Source organism: Bos indicus x Bos taurus, chromosome 5 (genome assembly GCF_003369695.1).
Source record: "Bos indicus x Bos taurus breed Angus x Brahman F1 hybrid chromosome 5, Bos_hybrid_MaternalHap_v2.0, whole genome shotgun sequence".
Taxonomy (NCBI): domain Eukaryota; kingdom Metazoa; phylum Chordata; class Mammalia; order Artiodactyla; family Bovidae; genus Bos; species Bos indicus x Bos taurus.
Window position 1 is genome coordinate 20,030,795 of NC_040080.1, and position 21,987 is coordinate 20,052,781.

At 40.9% G+C, this 21,987-nt stretch overlaps 1 protein-coding gene and 1 pseudogene across 4 annotated transcripts in view; one reads left to right on the forward strand and one right to left on the reverse strand.

The window, feature by feature from the left end:
- The window catches only part of LOC113892444 (C-type lectin domain family 2 member H-like), a 33,613-nt gene extending 13,030 nt beyond the window's left edge, over positions 1 to 20,583 (reverse strand). The window contains exons 1-2 of one of the 4 annotated variants that reach the window (XM_027541279.1): positions 13,771 to 16,614; positions 7,934 to 8,066 (exon numbers count right to left, since the gene is read on the reverse strand). In XM_027541279.1, the coding sequence (XP_027397080.1) occupies positions 7,934 to 7,985 (52 nt within the window). In that variant the 5' untranslated portion in view covers positions 7,986 to 8,066; positions 13,771 to 16,614. Of the gene's footprint in view, positions 1 to 7,933; positions 8,067 to 8,759; positions 8,838 to 9,178; positions 9,273 to 13,770; positions 16,615 to 20,446 lie in introns of those variants that run through there. The other 3 variants (XM_027541280.1, XM_027541281.1, XM_027541282.1) reach the window with 3 other exon arrangements.
- Positions 9,396 to 14,832, forward strand: LOC113893416 (annotated as a pseudogene).
- Positions 20,584 to 21,987: the final 1,404 nt, after the last annotated feature.

Sequence of the window (21,987 nt, forward strand, 5' to 3'; positions counted from 1 at the left end):
GAGGAAGGAGGCTTGGCATACGCAAAGGCGGGATCAAGCCTCAGGAATCTCCCTGGAAATTCTCGAGCATCTACCCCCAAAACCAGAGTGCCTACTTTCTGCTTCGTGCTTTCACCTATACCTCTGACTTTACGGGGGGCTGTCCCCCACTACCTCTCTCTGAAAAAAGAGTTAGCTTACAGCTCCAGTTAATAATTCCTGGGTGTGGCAGTGTTTCAACCTACAAACTCCTTTGGAAATCCTCTAGCCTGCCTGAATAGGTTTTTCCTGCCACATGTGATTGTTCAGAGCCTCCCAACTGTGAGAGGCAAGAGATGTTCTAAACTGTCTAAACAGAGATTCCTTTGAGTAGTTAAATGATTGATTAGAAATTGTATTGGTGAAGGGTTTTTCACTTGTTGGGCCAATGTTTGCTGCTAAGTCTCCATATCCCTTATCTACTGTGTCCTTGGCAGTGTATTGATTGATATAATGGGTGTATAGAAATGTAAGTAGTAGCCTCAGTGTTTGTAACCTTGGACCCTTGAGTTAATTCTTTTCTTGACTGAGCCCACCTCACCTTTGCCCTATAGGAATGCAACTGTATCCAATGCTTTTTGGAGGCTGGCTCCTGACTTTAGAATAATCACCTTTAGAGAAAAATAACTTTTCCGAAGAGTCTTAAAATGTTAACAGGCCTCCGGGACAGAAGATGATGCAAATCACCTAAACTTTTGCATATGATAAGTTTGCAGGAAGAAAGCCTGGCTTACTGCATGACTCTATCCCTTCCCCCATTATTCTCTATGCATAACTTAAGGTATAAAAACTACTTTGGAAAATAAAGTGTGGGCCTTGTTCACCGAAACTGGTCTCCCCATGTCGTTCTTTCTCTCACCTTCTGGCTGAATTATTCAGCCTCTTTTCTCCACTGAATTTCCTCACTGAGCTATCCTTATTTCAGCCTCTTTTCTCCACTGAATTTCCTCACTGAGCTATTCTTATTCTACTACTCTTATATCCTTAATTAACATTTAATTAAGCAGTTGTTTCCTGATCTCGCCGACGCTGTCCCCGCTTCGAATTTCCTGGATCCACTGGGGCTTGAACCCCACACACTCCAGTGTTCTTGCCTGGAGAATCCCAGGGACGGGGGAGCCTGGTGGGCTGCCGTCTATGGGGTCGCACAGAGTCGGACACGACTGAAACGACTTAGCAGCAGCAGCATACATAGAAAAGTGCTAAATTCCTTAACCTGGGATATCTGGTTTTCTTTAATTTACAAAAACATCTTTTGATATTCAAAGGCTACATGCTGTTTGTTGCAACGTTTCTATACCACCTGGCTCCTCTCTTGCCTCCTTGGAGCAGTTCTCTCAGGGTTATTTGAGATGCTCTCTCCCTGGCTTAAGTTCTAAAAGTTCCCACTGAATAAAACATAACTCTTGTAACCAGGAAGGGTTAATTTTGACTCCATACAGGATCTGTTTCTTCGACTTTAACTCTCATTTCACTGCTTTTGTTATTACAGGCATACACACTGGCCTGCCTCAGGGAGCCCTGCCTGCCCCACTTCTGCCTGCCTCTTGGGCTGGGGTGCCTTTGTTTGGCTCACAGGGAGAGAGCCTGATGTCTCTCATCTGTGAAGGACTATGACATTCTTGTTCTTTGTGTGGGAAATTGCACCCCTCCTCTGTTGATTACCAGCCTGACTGAGAAATTCATATTTGGCGGCCAGAACTGCAAAGAGCTGTTTCATCTTTGTTTATTGATATCAGAGCAAATATTTCATGTCACACCACCCAAGATTGACGTAAAGAAGTGAAACTAACACATCCCTCTGCGTGAGGCCTGCTATTCTAAGAGATACCGACAAAAATCAATTATTTTTTTTTACTTTGATTCCTCATCTCCCCCCACCTCTGATCCATAAAATAACCTGGCATCCAGACCCCAACATGATGGTTATTTCAAGATGTTAGTCAGCCAACTTCATGGTCAGCCAGGTCTTTGAATAAAGTCATATTCCTTGCCTCAACACCTTGTCTCTCTGATTTATTAGCCTATTGTCAGGGATGAGCAGAGTGAACTTGGGCTCGGTAATACTCTCAACTTTTAGGTTGTGAATACTTTTTTAAGTTTACACTTCCACAATTTTTCTCATTGTTAGAAGAGTAAGATGTGAATCTCCACTTAACTCTATCCAACGAATCTCCTATTTGCCCCTTGTCACCCTGCTTATTTAACTTATATGCAGAGTACATCATGAGAAATGCTGGGCTGGAAGAAACAAAAGCTGGAATCAAGATTGCCGGAAGAAATATCAATAACCTCAGATATGAAGATGACACCACCCTTATGGCAGAAAGTGAAGAGGAACTAAAAAGCTACTTGAGGAAATTGAAAGTGGAGAGTGAAAAAGTTGGCTTAAAGCTCAACATTCAGAAAACGAAGATCATGGCATCCAGTCCCATCACTTCATGGGAACTAGATGGGGAAACAGTGGAAACAGTGTCAGACTTTATTTTTCTGGGCTCCAAAATCACTACAGATGGTGACTGCAGCCATGAAATTAAAAGACGCTTACTCCTTGGAAGGAAAGTTATGACCAACCTAGATAGCATATTAAAAAGCAGAGACATTACTTTGCCAACAAAGGTTCGTCTAGTCAAGTCTATGGTTTTTCTTGTGGTCATGTATGGATGTGAGAGTTGGACTGTGAAGAAGGCTGAGCACCGAAGAATTGATGCTTTTAACTGTGGTGTTGAAGACTCTTCAGAGTCCCTTGGACTGCAAGGAGATCCAACCAGTCCATTCTGAAGGAGATCAGTCCTGGGGTTTCTTTGGAAGGAATGATGCTGAAGCTGAAACTCCAGGACTTGGCCACCTCATGCGAAGAGTTGACTCATTGGAAAAGACTCTGATTCTGGGAGGCATTGGGGCAAGAGAAGAAGGGGATGACAGAGGATGAGATGGCTGAATGGCATCACTGACTCGATGGACGTGAGTCTGGGAGAAGCCTTGGAGTTGGTGATGGACAGGGAGGCCTGGCGTGCTGCGATTCATGGGGTTGCAAAGAGTCGGACACAACTGAGCGACTGAACTGAACTGAATACTCCTAAAGTGGCTTCCCTGGTAGCTCAGCTGTAAATAATTTGCCTGCAATGTAGGAGACCTGGTTTTGATCCCTGGGCTGGGAAGATCCCCCGGAGGAGGTCATGGTATTCTTGCCTGGAGAATCCCCATGGACAAAGGAGCCTGGGAGGCTACAGTCCATGGGGTTGAAAAGAGGCAGACATGACTTGAGTGACTAAGTACAGTATTCTAAAAGTCCTCCTTTTTTCTTCTTATTTCTCTATATCTTTCTCCTAACACTCTCCCTTGTTTCATGTTTCATTTCTCTTTCTTGCTTACTTACTTCTGTTCTGTTTTTTTGTATGGAAATAAAATTCGCCACCCCAAAAATGTCTCTTCAGTATGTAGATTATTTCAACCTGGAAATCAGTAAGGCCCCCAAAATCCAGAAAAAATGTTTGATCTTCACCCTATCTGTCTTAATAAATTTAGATAGAGGGGCTGTTTAGAAGAGAGCTATCACCAGAAATATCTGCAAAGAATATGGGCCTGAGTGGGGTGGGGGAGACTGGACAGGGCCTAGAGATCAGAATCCATCGTGGCCCTAAAGATCTTTGTCCTTGCACAGCCCTGCAAACATTTATTCACCAAATTTTTGCTTTTCCATTTCCATTTCCTTCTCTCTGAAGTCCCAAATCACTACCCCCAACATCTTTTGTCTTTAGCTGAAGATGCTATTTAAGGTGAAGCTATTGGCCATTTTGGTGAGTTACTCAGTTTTCCTGGGTCTGTCTCATGTATACATATGATTCAACTTGAGATGTGGAATTTCTTGCCATATCAATAAACAAGGATGTCACAGCCATCAGCAGTTTTGACCCTCCAAATGTGAAATTCTGAGCCTTGAGTGTGCTTAGGAAGGAGAATGATACTTGCTATCTCGCAGTCATTACGCTGCAGCCCTCCCTGCCATGAGCACTAAGGAAAAGTGCAGGAGACCAGCCCCAGACAGCTGAGGTGCATATCAAGGGAATGATTTCAGTGAGCCCAGACTCTTGCATTTTCTAGTACAAAGAAATCACTACATTCCTTAACTTGGGATATCTGGTTTTCTTTAAATCACAATAATCTGGATGTTCAGATTACCTGCCCCTTGTTCCAAACTTCTACATAACCTGACTCCTCCCCGCTCTCCTCAGAGCAATTTTTATGGGGTTACATGAGACATTGTCTTCCAGGCTTGAAGACCTAAAAATTCTCATCGAATAAAAGGTAACTCTCAACATTAAGGTGCATATATTTCATTAGTCTGCAAACTTTTGTTTGATATTTGATATCTGTCTCGTGTCAATTTAATTCTTTAACCAGAAGAGTGGAGGAAAATATCTTCTTCCCTTACACTCTCCTGTGGTGTGTCCTCTTACTGTCTCCCTTTAAATTCATATGGCTTTTATATTACACTCTGAACACAATAACCTTCAAATTTCTAGTTTGAAAAATGGTATTAGAAATTATCTCACAGAAGAACAGAGAGGAGCTGATGATGGAAGCATGACATGTACTCAGGAAAGAGAAAGAAGGTCTTCTCCACCACCTACTTTTCCTTTGACCGTAGCCCAGTAAGTTCTGCAGTGCAGGAGGAAACTGCCCACCCACTCGAAAGCCTCACAATTGTTCCATTCTAATAAATCACTTATTATCTATCACCAGGGCTTCCCTAGTGACTAAGATGGTAAAGAATCTGCCTGCAATATGGAAGATCTGGGTTCAGTCCCTGGGTTGGGAAGATCTTCTGGAGACGAGATGGGCTACCTACTCCAGTGTTCTGATCTGGAGAATTCCATGGACAGAGGAGCCTGGCAGGCTACTGTCCACGGGGTCGCAAAGAGTCGGACATGACTGAGCGACTTTCACTTATTCATCACTTTGCCTCTCAGTGAATTCTTTCTAGGCTCAAAGATAAAAAACTGTGATACCGGAGCTCTTTGGAGCTCCTGTAATGACACCAAACAGTTTCACCAATAGTCCTAGTTTTTGCAGTTTACCTTTTTTTGTGAATTATTAGTCATGGCTTTATTAAACAAAAGTCTCTTTAGAGAACAGTAAGAAATTAATTCTCAGCTGACATCAGGGGAAAGTGACAGGAGGTTACAATTTTTTTTAATGCCGTGATATCGATAATAACATTAACCAGAGAGGTACTGTATTTCAACAAATACTTTTAATAATCAATCACTATGTTACATTAATACTCTGATGTTCTCATTAAATCAAAACTGTTGAACTAAAATGGTTATATTTAAAAGATGCTCATATTTTTATATCACTACTGACAATGTCTGGTAGTATATAAACTACTTTGTAATGTACTCTGAAAAGGATGATATAAAGCTTAGCCATTTAAGATCCTCTATGATCAAAGGACCAGATAACGAAAATTGTAGTATATTATAGTATGTAAACAATCATAGTATATATAATCTATAGAATCCCAGGGACGTAGGAGCCTGGTGGGCTGCCATCTATGGGGTCACACAGAGTCGGACATGACTGAAGCGTCTTAGCAGCAACAACATGAGCAGAGTATATAGTATATATACCATATATGTATGTGTGTACATATATGCATACATATATACATATGCATATATGTGAATGTATATGTATACATTATTTACATGTATGTATATGTATTTCGGTGTACATGTGTGTATGTATGCATATGTGTACACGTGCATGTATATGTGTACATGTATGCACATGTTCGTGTATATGCACATGTATACATGTACATGTATACGTATTCACGTGTGCATACACATATATGTATATACTATACATATATACCTGTACATATATGTACATGTATACATACATGTATATGTATATGCATACATATATGTATACATACATGTACATGTGCGTGTATATATACACATAGTATGCTATGTATACTATATATAGTATACTATATAGTATGTTATAGTATACATAGTATATATACATATAGCATGTATATATAGTATACATAGTATACTTAGATGTATGTATGTACATATATGTATGCATATATACATACATGTGTTTTATACATACACATATATACTATCTATATACTATATATACCATATATAGCATATGGTATATACAGAGAAGTATAATATACATAAACTATTATATACATTATAGAATATAGTATATATTACAGTATATAAACTATTACAGTATATACATGAGTATATATACTATATATGTGTGTGTGTATATATATAGTATACTTCTGTTATTATCTCTCTCTCTATTTTCATACTCTGGTCCTTTGATCATAGTGGATCTTAAATGGCTAATGCTTTTTCCAGTAGCCATGTGAGAGCTGGACTATAAGGAATGCTAAGCACAGAAGAATTGATGCTTTTGAACTGTGGTGCTGGAGAAGACTCTTGAGAATCCCTTGGACTTCAAGGAGATCCAACCAGTCCGTCCTAAAGGAGATCAGTCCTGGGTGTTCATTGGAAGGACTAATGCTGAAGCTGAAACTCCAATACTTTGGGCACCGGATGAGAAGAGCTGACATGACTTATTTGAAAAGACCCTATGGTGGAAAAGATTGAGGGCAGGAGGAGAAGGGGACGACAGAGGATGAGATGGCTGGGTGGCATCACCAACTCAATGGACATGAGTTTGGGTAAAGTCTGGGAGTTGGTGACGGACAGGGAGGCCTGGCGAGTTGCAGTTCATGGGGTCCCAAATAGTCAGACACAACTGAGCAACTGAACTGAACTGATATATATATATAAATAACACTATATATAAATACAGAAGTATACCAGACCTCGTGAGAGAGAAAAAGAGACATAAAGAGGGAAAGAGACAGAGGGAAAGACAAAGAAAATTATTTGGACACAAATAGGAGCCTTAGTAGATTTCAGCTGAAACACTTAATGATATTACTGAATCACATTTACCCTTAATTCCAAAAGGAAACTTTGCAGGGCACTTTTGTGCCCAATGGAAAGAAAACACAGTTTTGTATTTACTTAAAGTTAAAAAAAGAAAAAGAAATTGTGACTTTTACTCCTATTCCTCCAGAAAATGTGATACCATCATTCAAGGCCCAAGTCAAAAAAAACTTCAGAAGCAGCAGCCATCACCAACTCCCTAGGTTTCATTAAATGCATTGTAGCACAGATCACATCAAATGATAGTAAATTCATTTGTCTGTCCCTGAGACGATGAAGTCCTGAAAGCAGGGTCTAAATACAATCTGTCTTTGTAGCAAATAGCAAATAACAGGTTCTAAATACCTCACTACTACATTTAATCAGACTACAGAATAGGTGTCATGGTTAATTTTTTTAACATATAAATGAATCTATTTTTATTCAAATTCTTTTCCTATTTAGTTCGTTACATAATATTGAGCAGAGTACCCTGTGCTACACAGTAGATACGGGCAACTTTTATTAGTATATGTATTACAAAATTGTTGGTATCTGTTTGCCATCACCTCTGGAATATAAACATGTTATTTAATATCATAATGTAACTTGCCAGAGTGAAAATTGCCTGCAACATGGGAAAAATATGAGGACTAATAAAATAAATCCAGAGAACATTTTTCTCTTAAAATTCTGTAACCTAATCTGTGCAGAAATATTTAAGTAACATGCCAGTAACAAAACACCTGATGTGACAATTACACACCTGTCGTCTCACCCACCTCTAGACTCTCAAAACGTATCTCCTTCTGTGGAGGTTAACTGTGAAGTACTGATATTCCTAAAGTGCAATTTCTATCCTGTCAGTGGCTGGTGGTATAAGAGTTCCTCCTCCCTCAACTCTCATTTTGTTTTGTCCAAGTTTATCAATTTTCACTCACCAGATCTCCCGTCTTCCATACTTCCTCTGGAGGTAGGGTCACTCAGGAACATTTTCAAAGTCTCTGTCAGAGTAATGTTTCTAGTAAGCAAGAGTATTCGGCATTGCTTTTCACGTGGTTGCCAAAACAGGAACTGAGAAGTAAAGCAGGAAACTCTCATTCAATGAGTAAGCAGCAACAAGATAAGTGAAATTGACAAGACCTTTAAATTTAACGTTGACAAGATCTTAAATTTAAAATGCAAAGTGCTTTTAACTTAGAAAGATCTACTCCACAGACTTTTGTTCCCTATCACAATGGAGTAACAGGGACCAGATTTACTTTCCTGTCTGAATCAACTAAAAAGAAAAAACTAAAAATAAAAAAAACTGTTAGAAAAAATCCTTTTCAATCACTGCGCACCTTTCAATGAAGGACAGTGAGCCTTACACTTGCCCCAGCTTATAGCCCATAGACAACTTTGTAGGGGTGGGTTTTTGTTGTTCAGATGCTAAGTCGTCAGACTTTTTGCAACCCCATAACAGCAGCGCACCAGACTTCCCTATCCTTCACTATCTCCTGGAATTTGCTCAAACTCAAGTCCATTGAATTGGTGATGCCATCCAACCATTTCACCCTGTGTCCTTCCCATCTCCTGTTGCCCTCAATCCTTCCCAGTATCAGGATCTTTTCCAAAGCAGAGGGAAACCAACAAAATGCCAAGAGATTCCCTGAGGTGAACAGGAGAAGCACAGGGGTAAGACTACAGAGTATCAGAAGAGAGAGAGACAAAAGGGAGAGAACTCGAGGGAGGTACAGTGTTCCCTTTGTATATCCAGCAGCTTACCGATCACGTGTATATGAGGATGGAGGGGGGAAAAAAAAAAACAAACAAAACCCTGTCAACTACAAACTGGCACTTGCCATAGGCATTTGCCAATGGCAACCCACTCCAGTATTCTTGCCTGGAAAATCCCATGGACGGAGGAGCCTCGTAGGCTACAGTCTATGGGGTCGCAAAGAGTCAGACAGGACTGAGCAACTTCATTTCTACAAGGATTAAATCGTGTCCCGTGACTTTCAGGGGCAGCTGCCTCTGCTGGTGCCCATGACCCCAGGGTAGACTCGCAGCTGAGAGCCAAGCCAGGGAGGCTGCCTGAAGCCCTAGGGCCGCCTGCCACGCCTGGCTTCCGGCTGCTCCAAAGACTGGGCAGCTAGGCCAGCGACCCTGGAGGCCCGCCGCCCGCCTGCCCCTCGCAAACCTACCCTGGTGTGGCTGCCTGCCCCTGGGCCAGCTGCGCTCCTCCTTCTCCGGCAGTGACGTCAACCTCCTCTTCCGCTTGGCCACCCCCTCGGCCTCTGCCAACCCGCTGCCGCCTTGGCCTGGCTTCCGCCCGCAGGATGCTGCCTGGGCTTCCGCCCCGCCGGCCCCGCCTCCGCCTGCCTGGCCAGCCTCCCTTGAGCAACAGGGACTACAGGGGCTATGACGTACAGAGCCTTCCTACAGGGGCTAGGAAGTTTAGGAGCACTTACTGCGCTGAGGTAATCAAGATGATTACCAGCTGGGTCCCTTGGACAGCAAGGACACCTAACCAGTCAATCCTAAACTTAGGAAATCAACCCTGAATATTTATAGAAGGACTGATGCTGAAGGTGAAACTCCAATAATTTGGCCACCTGATGGAAAGAACTGACTCACTCCCTGATAAGACTGAAGGCAGGAGGAGAAGGGAGTGGCAGAGGATGAGATGGTTGGATGGCATCATTGACTGGATGGACAGGAGTGTTAGCAAACTCTGGCAGATGGTGAAGGGCAGGGAAACCTGGCATGCTGCAGTTCATGGGGGTCACAGAGTCGGACACGACCAAGCAGCTGATCAACAAAAACCAGCTGGTTGGAAAACTTGGGTCGGGGAAATTATAGTGAAGTATTTGAGGCCGTTAACATCACCAACAGTGACAGAGTGATTTTAAAAATCCTTAAGCCAGGGAAGAAAAAAATGAAAAAACGAGAAGTTGACCATTCTGGAGGACTCTCCTGGTGGAACAACTATCATTTAGCTGGTTAACACCATGAAGGATTCTGTGTTGGAAAGACCAGCTCTGGTATTTGAATATATCAATAATACAGATTTTAAGATCTGTCCCATATCCTGACAGATTTTGATATCTGGTTTTACATGTCCTTAATAAAAAAATACCCTTATTTTATAACTACTTAAAGCTCTGAATTACTTGCCACATCAAGGGAATATGCACAGGAATATGAAACCTCACGATGTCATGAAAGAGCACCACAAGAAAAACTGTGACTGATATACTGGGGTCTGGAGGGGAACTTTATCATCCTGCCCAGGACTACAATGTCCAAGTGACCTCCAGGTACTTCATGGGACCAGAGCACTTTGTGGACTAGCAGATGTATGAGTACAGCTTGGATATGTGGAGTTTGGGCTGTATGTTAGCAAGCATGATCTTTCGAAAGGAACCCTGCTTTCAGGTGGCGCTAGTGGTAAAGAACCTGCCTGCCAATGTAAGAGATGTAAGAGACTCAGGTTTGATCTCTGGGTCAGGAAAGTCCCCTGGAGGGGCGCATGGCAACCCGCACCAGTATTTTTGCCTGGGAGAATCCCATGGACAGAGGAGCCTGGTGGACTACCGTCCATGGGGCTGCAAAGAGTCGGACATGACTGAAGTGACTTAGCACGCATGCACTTCTTTCATGGACAGGAGGACTATGACCAGCTTGTTCACATCGCCAAAGTTCTGGGTACAGAGGAGCTACGTGGGAATCGGAATAAGTATCACATAGACCTAGATCTACACTTCAACGATATTTTGGACAACATTCATGGAAACGCTGGAAACATTTTATCCATAGTGAAAACAGAAGCCTTATCAGCCCTGAGGCCCTAGATCTTCTGGACAAACTTCTGCGATATGACAAACAACAGAGACTGACTGACAAAGAGGCCCCGTGGTGAAGAAGCGGTCCCAGCCTTGTGCAGACAATGCTGTGCTTTCCAGTGGTCTCACAGCAGCCAGATGAAGATTGGCAAATGATGGCCTCTCAAAGAAAGCTTCATTTCCCAGCACATCTCTCTGTACAAATGTATTTTAATGCACATCTCTGGATCAAAAGCGTTTTATTCACAACCATAACAAAGGTGGAAAGTCAGTTTTCAGAAAGAGAGAGGGGCAAAAAAAGATGTAATATTAGAATTTATTTAGGAAGAACAAATTGGATGGAAGGGAAAGAAAGTTCTAGCCTCCCACCCTTTACCTCTTTTTATCCCCATGAGAAACAATTTTTCTCTATTAAGGTAATCTACATTTTTGAGCTCTGATAGGTATACATGGGGGCTTTCCTGGTAGCTCAGCTGGTAAAGAATCTGCCTGCAATGCAAGAGACCCCAGTTTGATTCCTAGGTTGGGAAGATCCCTGGAGAAGGGAGAGTCTACCCACTCCAGTATTCTTGGGCTTTCCTGGTAACTCAGCTGGTAAAGAATCCATCTGCAATGCAGGAGACCTGGGTTCAATCCCTGGATAGGGAAGATTCTCTGGAGGAGGGCATGGAAACTGACCCCAGTATTCTTGCCTGGAGAATCCCCATGGACAAAGAAGCCTGGCAGGCTACAGTCCATGGGGTCTCAAAGAGTCAGACAACACTGAGCAACTAAGCACAGCACACAGCAGAAAGAAAGAATGTGAAGTATACACAGCAGAGATATCCATGAATGTGTTGGCAAAGAAAAGTCTTTCTTGTGTGCAGGGACTGGCACTGTGTGGGCTCCTACCTTCAAGACCCTCCTAGATCTCACCCTGTATAATCTCTACATCTAGTGGTTTGTCTGTGTCCTTTATCACACCCGTTTATAAACTGGTAAGCACAAGTGTTCCCCTGGGCTCTATGAGCCACTCTGGCAAATTAATCAAAATCGAGAAGGGTTCATAATCTCTTTGATTTGTAGGCAAATTGAACAGGAGTTGTAACCTGGGTCCTGCCACTTGCATTGGCATCTTGAGGTAGGGGTGGGGGGGCAATCTTGTGGGGCTGAGCTCTTAACCTGTGGGATCTGATGCTATCTCCAGGTTGATAGTGTTAGAAGTGAGCTAAATTGTGGAACGCCAGGCTAGTGTCACAGACAGTCGTTTGTTTAGTAGGGAAGTCTTGTGCACTTGGTGTCCAGAAGTGTCAGAAGTGAAGAGGTCTGTGTGCATAATAATGGAGATTCACAGGAAAGAAAAGCCAATGAGGAAGAACTGGATTTTTCCTTTACCCAAATCTTAAAAGGAAGACCCAAAAGGATAGAACTGCTTTCAAATAATTTAACTTCACTTGGAACAAATTCAAGAATATTTAGAGAAAGGCAAAAATACCCAACATCCAAAGGTAAAAACTCACAATCTCTGGAGTGCAAAGATGGCACAGAAGCAGAGAAGTATGACCCCTGATGTGGAGAAAGTGACCCCCCCCCCCAAAAAAAAACCAACCCAGGAATGAAACCGAGCAGGACCCTGTGGGGCTCCTGGGTAGGGAAGTCTTTCTGCCCCCCATTTCTTGTTTGTAGGTTAGAGACTCCAGCCCTAAGATCTTCCTTGTGTTCTTTTTTTTTTTTAATAGTTTTTTACATTTTCCTATGGTATTTCTTTTTATTATTTATTTTTAATTGGAGGATACTTGTTTTACCATGTTGTGTTTGTTACTGCCATACAAGAATGGGAATCAGACATAACTATATATATATATATATATATATACATATACATACATATCCACTCCCTCTTGAGCTTCCCACCTCTCCTCCCCACATTACACCCCTCTAGGTCATTACAGAGCAAGAGGCTAGTCTCCCTGTTTTATATAGCAGATTCCCACTAGCTATCTGTTTTACACGTGGTAGTTTATATATATCAGTGTTACTTTCTCAAATTTTCCCTTGAGTTCTAAACAGCAGATTAGAACAGGTGCTAATCAGGGAAGGAAAGGGACACAAGACAAGGGAGGAGGAACAGCCAAGAAACAAAAGAGCAGGCTTGGGGAAGGATCCTGGTTCTACCTCGAGGCATATATATGTATAACAATATCTTTAAGCCCTTTATAGAACTAAATCCCCAACAGATGGAAGATCCCCAACAGAATGAAGATTCTTCATTCCAAATTAAAGGGACCAGAGAAGCTCCTCTAGAAGATCACCTCAGGCCAGTTTAACAGAACCACTCTCACAACACATAACACTTAACCACACTCACAACACATAACACGTAACCACGCTCACTTAACCTGTATGACACCAAGAGGGGAACTTCTTTTAAAACACATTTATTTTGCCAGAGAGACCTTGAGGACATTCAAACCAAGCTTAAAGAGAAATCTCCCCCAAAACATTGGACATTTGTGTTCCTGGAAAAGAGGGGGATTCAGGCCAGTTCCAGAGGGATCTCTAGTTTCCAATTAAGATGCCATTCCTGGGGGGCAGGCTATATTGAGAAAAAAAAGGGGGCAATATCCTTAACCAGCTCACTAGGAACACTGGCCACCCTCTCCCAGCTTTTCAAAGCCCTTAATCCCCAGACCACAGGACCTGTCCTAAGGAATCTCCCAGTCATCTGCTAACATTCTGCAAACTCCCATGCAGAGGGCAGCTTAGGGGCACAGCTATCTGGGGAGAAATCAGGTTATATTTTCCCAAATTACCTGTCCAGGCCAGGTACTCATTCCTGCATAAGAGATAAGTAAATATATACTGTGCTATCAATGAAATTTAGGAGGTTATTTATTGCAGCAACTATGTTACATACCTAGTTAGTTACTAGGTAACTAGTTCAGATACTAGTTACTAGATCAGATACTCACATTGGAAACAAAGCCCTGGAGAGGTCATGTTGCCAAAACTTGGCCTCTGTTCACGGATGCCAAGGAGAAACATGGAGACCGTTTTGGGTGAAGTACAAAAGAATAGCCGTTAATTTCTTTTCCAGGCAAAGGGGACCAGAGCAGGCTAATGCCCTCAAGACTATGTGGTCATGAGGAGTTTTATAATGTTCAAGGAGCAGAGCAAGGACAATTCTCAGATTGGTTGGCATCCAGATGAAGTTTCAAGCATCTTCAGTCTTCTGGTCTCAACCAGTCTAGGATCAATGTTGTGATGGTCAGCAGTTTTCATCTGGAGAGGATCCACTTCTGTAAAAACACCTTAGGAATGTGTGTCATGCCTTTGTCTATATCTTTCAGGGAACTTGGAGTTCAGTGATTCAGCCATATGGCAGAATTATAATCTAAACTGCTACCGATTCCCCAGCCCAACACCTAGTATTTGTTTCTGCATCTTCATATTTCCTGATGACTGACTCTTGAGCTGGCATTCTACTTCAAAAGACAAAAACACAGGGAGTTGTACATGGGTTCAGTCATGGCCGAGTGAAAGCAGGGAAGGCAGTTTCTTCATCCTCTCCTTGGCGCTCCTGGTGGCAGATCCTCTTCACTGTGGGCTGCCGCTTGCCAAAGGGGTCGGCTGGTCTCAGGACTGCAAACACTGCTGCTACTGCCACGCCCTCCGGTTTCCTGGATCCTCACACACACCCCTCACCATCCACGGCCTCTCCTGGGTAGTCTCTCACTTCCAGGCCTCAGTCTTCTGCCCAGACATGGGGGAGGCACCAGATACAGGGACCAGAAAATAAGTCTGACGGTAGACCAGATTACACTAGGTATCCCTCAGTCTGGATGTCACATACTGGCTTTGTTTTATTTATTGATTTTTTTTTTTTTTTTTTACTGGCTTTGTTTCAATCCAGCTCTGCTTCCTGTGATTTGTTTCTCAGGGCTTCAAGCCAGAAGAGGAAGTCAGAACAGGAGGAAACAGGATGCCTGAAGGTTGCTGGTCTTGGGCTCCTCTTCAAACTGCCAAATGTCTGATGGGGGCTGGTGGACTACTGGTGGATCTAAGAGAATGAACCTCTGCTCAGGCTGTCTGCCACTCTGGGTGCCTTCCTGGCAGAGCAAAAAAAAGTCTGCAGAAGGTGTCACAGCCTGGAAATCACCTTGGCCTAGCAGAGATGCAGACAGGCTTTGTCTCTTTGAGGTTCAATCTGAGGTAACCAAGACTTCTTGGTTTTTCTGTCCTGAGGTGACCAGGACAAAAACTCTGGTTGAGGACACACATCCATATTCAGAAGGCCTTGATTTGTGGTTTGTTAGGAGTGTTATCTCTCAGGAGCCACAGATCAAAATCATTGAAACTACCCCTGGATTACAAAATAGGGGAAATGTATAAAAACCCAAACTACAATGCTACATAAATTGTCAAGAATTAGGATTGGAGTTGGCAAGAAATAAAGGTGCTTCTTTAAGTAAGAATTGATTGGAGGTCAAAATGGTTACATAGTTGCATGTAGGGGAAGAGGGTACTTTGAAATTATGTTTGTAGCTGGCCTGCAGCTGCAGACATTGTTCTGAGAACCGTTGGGATCTTCCTGGTGGTCCAGTGGTTAAGATTCCAAGCTTCTACTTCATGGGGCACACATTCCATCTGCATGCTACAGGGCATGTCCAAAAAAAAAAAAATGCTGGTGGTATTCTTGAGTTTGATATAGTCCCTAAAGTTCAAGTTCTCAGAGATTTAAGAATATGTCTGACACCACATCCATGGATGGCTACCTGGCTCCATTTTGAATGTGTGAACCATGGATATTTCTTTTTAATTTTTAAATGATCTTCAATATGTCATCACCTGTTTTCATCACCCTTTTTTGGGGTGATCAGATATCAAAGCTAAGAATCTGTCCACAGTGAGGTTGGTTCAGTTGGATTAGACTTTACAAACATATTCTTAAAACAAGACAGTAACTGCAGAAAGTGGCCTTTGAACAATTTTTTTTTCTAGTGAATTACTTTAGTCCTTGAAATGATTTAGAAGTTTCACCAAGTGTTGATAATAAAAAGCAGATGACTCTTTAGAAGACAGTTTGGCAGTTTCTTAAGACATTATTATACTCATCATATCCAAAAATCTCACTTTTTGATCATATGCTCATCATATGATCCAAAAATTACACAAATAATTTGAAAACGAATGTTTTTGCAAAATATGCACAGGTATGTTTCTAGCAGTTGTATTCATGATCGCCAAAACTTGGAAACAGCCAAGATGCCTGTCGATATATAAATGACTAAACACACTTTAGACTCTCCAAACAATGGCATAATATCCTGGGACTTAACAAAGAAGCACTTAATTCAAGAAAAACATGAAAGAACCTTTAATGCAGGCTACTAGGTGATAGAAGTCAATCTGAAAAGGCTACATACTGTAAATTTCAACAAGTAATCTTTCCAAATTCAGGAAAAGGCAAAACTATGGAGACAGTGAAGAGATCTGTCTGAAGGGCCAAGGTGGAGAGGTTGAAAGGAATGAAAAGGTGGAGCCCAGGGGACTATTAAGGCACTGAAACTATGCTATATGGTATTGCAATGATGGATTCAAGTCATTATGCATTTTTCAAGATCTGTAGCATACACAACACAAAGAGTAAACCCTAGACTATAGACTTCAGATAATAGTAATGTAGCAAAGAGCTAACATCCATCCTTCTCAAACTCTTCCAAAAAATTGCAGAGGGAGGAACACCATCAAGCTCATTGTAAGAAACCACCATCATCGTGATGCCAAAACCAGACAAAGGTATTTCAAAAAAGAAAATTATAGGCCAATAACACTGATGAACATAGTTGCTAAAATCCTCCATGAAATACTAGCAAACTGAATCCAGCAATGCACTAAAAGGGTCATACACCATGATCAAGTAGGATTTAGCTCAGGGAGGCAAGGATTCTTCAATATATGCAAATCAATTAATGTGATACATCATATTAACAAATTGAAGGATAAAAACCTTATGATCATCTCCAAAGATGCAGGAAAGCTTTTGACAAAATTTTATACCCATTTATGATTAAAGAAACGCTCCAGAAGATGGGCAGAGGAAACCTACCTCAATATAATAAAGGTCATATACAACAAACCCACAGCAAACGTCATTCTCAATAGTGAAAAACTGAAAGCCTTTCCTGTAAGATCAGGAACAAGACAAGGTATCCAAACTGGACGAGAAAGACAGCAGTCAGTGTTTGCAGATGACATGATTGTATACATAGAAAATCCTAAAGATGCCACCAGAAAACCACTAGTGGTAATCAATGAATTTAGTAATGTTTCAGGATATATAATTAATACACAGACATCTCTTGCATTCATTTACACTAACAACATAAGATTATGAAAGAAAAATCCAAGAAATAATTCCATTTACCATTGCAGCAAAAAGAATAAAATACCTAGGAATAAATCTACCTAAGAGGCAAAAGGCCTGTCCTCAGAAAACTAATAGATACTAATGAAAGTAATCAAAGATGACACAAAGAGATGAAGAGATATAACATGTCCTTAAATTGGAAGAATCAATATTGTGAAAATGACAATACTACCCTAAACAAACGACAGATTTCATGTAATCATTATGAAATTGCCAAGGGCATTCTTCACAGAATTAGAACAAAAGGTTTTACAATTTGCTTGGAAACACAAAAGACCCTGAATAGCCAATCTTGAGAAAGAAAAACAGAGCTGGAAGAATCAGTCTCCTTAACTACAGACAATAGGGCAAAGCTATAGTCTTCAAAACAGTGTGATACTGGCACGAAAATAGACCTACAAATTAATGGAAGAGGATAGAAAGCCCATAAATAAACCCACTCACCTATGGTCAGTTAATCTATGACAAAAGAGGCAAGCCTACACAGTGGTGGAAAGACAGTATCTTCAATTGTTGAAAACATTGGGCAGCAACATGTTAAAAAAACATGTTTTTTTTTAAAAATCTACATAAAAAGTAGATTATGCTCTAACACCATACACAAAAATAACCTCAAAATGGGTTAAAGACCTAATTGTGAAATGGGAAGCAATAAAACTCCTACAGGAAAACATAGGCTGAGCATTCTCTGACATAAATTGCAGCAATATCTCTTTCAAACCATCTTGCAGATTAATGGAAGCTAAAACCAAAATAAACAAATAATACCTCATTAAACTCCAAAGCTTTTGGACAGCAAAGAAAACCATAGACAAAATTTAGAAAGACTAGGAGAACTCACAGATTGGGAGAAAATATTCCCAGTGATATGAATGACAAGGAATTAAGTCTCCAAAAATTGCAAACAGCTTAATATCATCAAAATAACCTAATAGAAAAATCAGCAGAAGGCCTAAATAGATATTTCTCCAAAGAAGACACACAGATAGCCAAGAGACACATGAAAAGATGTTCAACATCTCTAATTACTAGAGAAATGTAAAACAAACTACAATGAGATATCACCTCATACCAGTGAAAATAGCTATCATCAAAAACTCCAAACAATAAATGCTAGAGAGTGTTTGGAGAGAAGGGAATCCACCTACACTGTTGGTGAAAATGTAAATTGGTATAGCCACTATGGAGAACAGTATGGAGAGGCCTTAAAAAACAAAAAACAGAACTACCATATGATTCTGCAATTCCAGTCCTGGGCATGTATCCTGAGAAACACATGGTCTTAAAAGATGCATGCATCCCAATGTTCACTGCAGCACTGTTAACAATAGCCAAGATAAGGAAGCAACATAAGTGTACATTGACAGAGGAATGGATAAGGAGGATGCAGTACATATACACAGTGGGATATTACTTACTGTTAAGAAGAACAAGACACCATTTGCAGCAAAATGGATGGACCTAGAGATTGTGATACTGAGTGAAGTAAGTCAGACAGAGAAGGAGAAATACTGTTTGGCATCCCTTATATACAGAATCTAAATAGAAATGATATGAATGTACTTATTTACAAAACAGACCCACAGACCTAGAGAATAAATATATGGTTGCCATGGGGAAGGATGTGGGGAAGGATAGTTAGGGAGTTTGGGATAGATATGTACACACTGCTATTTTTAAAATGGATAACTGACAAGGACCTGCTGTATACTACAGTAAACGTTGCTCAATGTTATATGGTAGCCTGGAAGGGAGGGGAGTTTGGAAGGAAATGGATACATGTATGTGTATGGCTGAGTCCCTTTGCTGTGCATCTGAAACTATCAAAACATGGTCAGTTGGCTATACTGCAATATAAAATTAAAAAAAAATAACATTGTAGATCTTTATAGCAATATTTGTAGCACTACATTATTGTTTTTAATGTCTGTATTGTTTTCTGTAGTATTGTTTAATAACCCCCCAGGCTCCTCTGTCCATGGGATTTTTCAGGTAAGAATACTGGACTGGGTTGCTGTTTCCTTTGCTAAGTGTATAGTATAAATGTACCATAATTTAACCTAGCTCATATATATAGACATTAAAGTTGTTTATAATTATTTTACTATTTTAAATATTTTTGAAATAAGTATCATATAGGAATCCATTTATTTCCTTATGATAAATTCTTTGAAGGAGATTTGCTTGGTCCAAAATTTCTTGATATATAAAATATTTTGAAATATTATTAAAAAGGTTTCTATATTAATAAAATGCATACTTATACTGAAATAGAGGAAAGCAGTAGAATGGGAAAGACTAAAGATCTCTTCAAGAAGATTGGAGCTATCAAGGGAACATTGTATGCAAGAATGGGCATGGTAAAGGACAGAAATAGCAAGGACCTAACAGAAACAGAAGAGATTAAGAAGAGGTGGCAAGAATACACAGAAGAACTGTACAAAAAAGTCTTAATGACCTGGATAACCACAACGATGTGGTCAGTCACCTAAAGCCAGGCATTCTTGAGTGTGAAGTGAAGTGGGCCTTAGGAAGCCCGAAACAAAGGTAGTGAAGGTGACAGAAGTCCAGTTGAGTTCTTTCAAATCCTAAAAGATGATGCTCTTAAACTGCTTCACTCACTATGTCAGCAGAAAACTCAGCAGTGGCCACAGACAGGACTGGAAAAGGTCAGTTTTCATTCCACTCCCAAAGAAGGGCAGTGCCCTTCTTTTAGAATGTTCAAACTACTGTACAATAGAGCTCATTTCACATGCTAGCCAGGTAATGCTCAAAATTTTTCAAGCTAGGCTTCAGCAGAACATGAACGGAAAACTGCCAGATGTTCAAACTAGGTTTTGAAGAGGCAGAGGAAGACATCAAATTTCCAGTATCTGTTACATCGTGGAGAAAGCAAGGGAGTTCCAGGAAAACGTCTACTTCTGCTTCACTGACTATGCTAAAGCCTTTGACTGTGTGAATCACAACAAACTGTGGAAAATTCTTAAAGAGATGGAAGTACCAGACCACCTTACCTGCCTCCTGAGAAACTGGTCAAAAAGCAACAGTTAGAACTGGACATGGAATAATGGACTGGTTCAAAACTGGAAAAGGAATATGTCAAGGCTGTATGTTGACACCAGCTTATTTAACTTACATGCAGAGTACATCATACAAAACGATGGGCAGGATGAATATGTATGTATAATATGTTATTAATAAAATTGAAGATGCCTTACCACAAGCTCTACTGTGATGCAGTCAAGACAGACATCATTATTTCCACTTTATATTTGACTTAAAAAGGTTCAGTTCAGTTCATGTGCTCAGTCATGTCCAACTCTTTGAGACCCCATGAATCGCAGCACGCCAGGCCTCCCTGTCCATCACCAACTCCCGGAGTCCACCCAAACCCATGTCCATTGAGTCGGTGATGCCATCCAACCATCTCATCCTCTGTCATCCCCTTCTCCTCCTGCCTTCAATCTTTCCCAGCATCACGGTCTTTTCAAATGAGTCAGCTCTTTGCATCAGGTGGCCAAAATATTGGAGTTTCAGCTTCAGCATCAGTCCTTCCAATGAACACCCAGAACTGATCTCCTTTAGGATGGACTGGGTGGATCTCCTTGCAGTCCAAGGGATTATCAAGAGTCTTCTCCAACACCACAGTTCAAAAGCATCAATTCTTCTGCACTCAGCTTTCTTTATAGTCCAACTCTCACATCCATACCTGACTACTGGAAAAATCATAGCCTTGACTAGACGGGCCTTTGTTGACAAAGTAATGTCTCTGCTTTTGAATATGCTGTCTAGGTTGGTCATAACTTTCCTTCCAAGGAGTAAGCGTCTTTTAATTTCATGGCTGCAATCACCATCTGCAGTGATTTTGGAGCCCTCCAAAATGAAGTCAGCCACTGTTTCCCCATCTATTTGGCATGAAGTGATGGGACCGCATGCCATGATCTTAGTTTTCTGAGTGTTGAGCTTTAACAAGGTTACCATATCTGGAAAGAAAAAAAAAAAACAAATTACCTATCTGGTTGAATTCACAGAATCACTGAGTAAAATAGCTGAGATTGGTACACAAATTTGTTTCTGTCCTAAAAAGTGAAAGAAAGTGAAAGTAAAGTCGCTCAGTCACGTCCGACTCTTTGCCACCCCGTGGACTGTAGCCCACCATGGGATTCTCCAGGCAAGAAGACTGTTTCTGTGCTAAAGTCCTGTTTAATCTAATGTTATACTGCCTCCCAGTGGTATAAACTTATATTCACAGGCACTTGTAAATCAGTAGTTAACATATTTCCATTCTTATGCCTTGGGAAATAGTGGAGATCTATTTACTTGTTTACTAGCAAAGTAATTTTTCCTGCATACCAAAGATGCTCTTTTTAAAATATTTACATCTCTTGAATCTGTATATTCTATGCTTAAGACACACAACAAGCAGTTAATTATATGAAATTTAACATATATAGCATATATATTGTCCAAGTCATTGTATCCTAAAAGTTATTAAACTATTATTATTATTCATTTTACTTTAGTAGTAAAATGAATGAATCTCACAGAGTCTATGTAACTTGGCAGTATCACACAGCTACCAGTGGCCAACCGATACTCACACTGTCTTGTTCATTCTCAAAGCCCATCTTTGTAACCATGAATTACGCTTCTACCGTAGTTCTTCCGCAATTAGAATTTTTGTCGAGGCTTTGATCTTGCACTGCATGTTTACGGCTTTTCCAACATAATATCTTCTGCATGACCACAAGCATCAGAT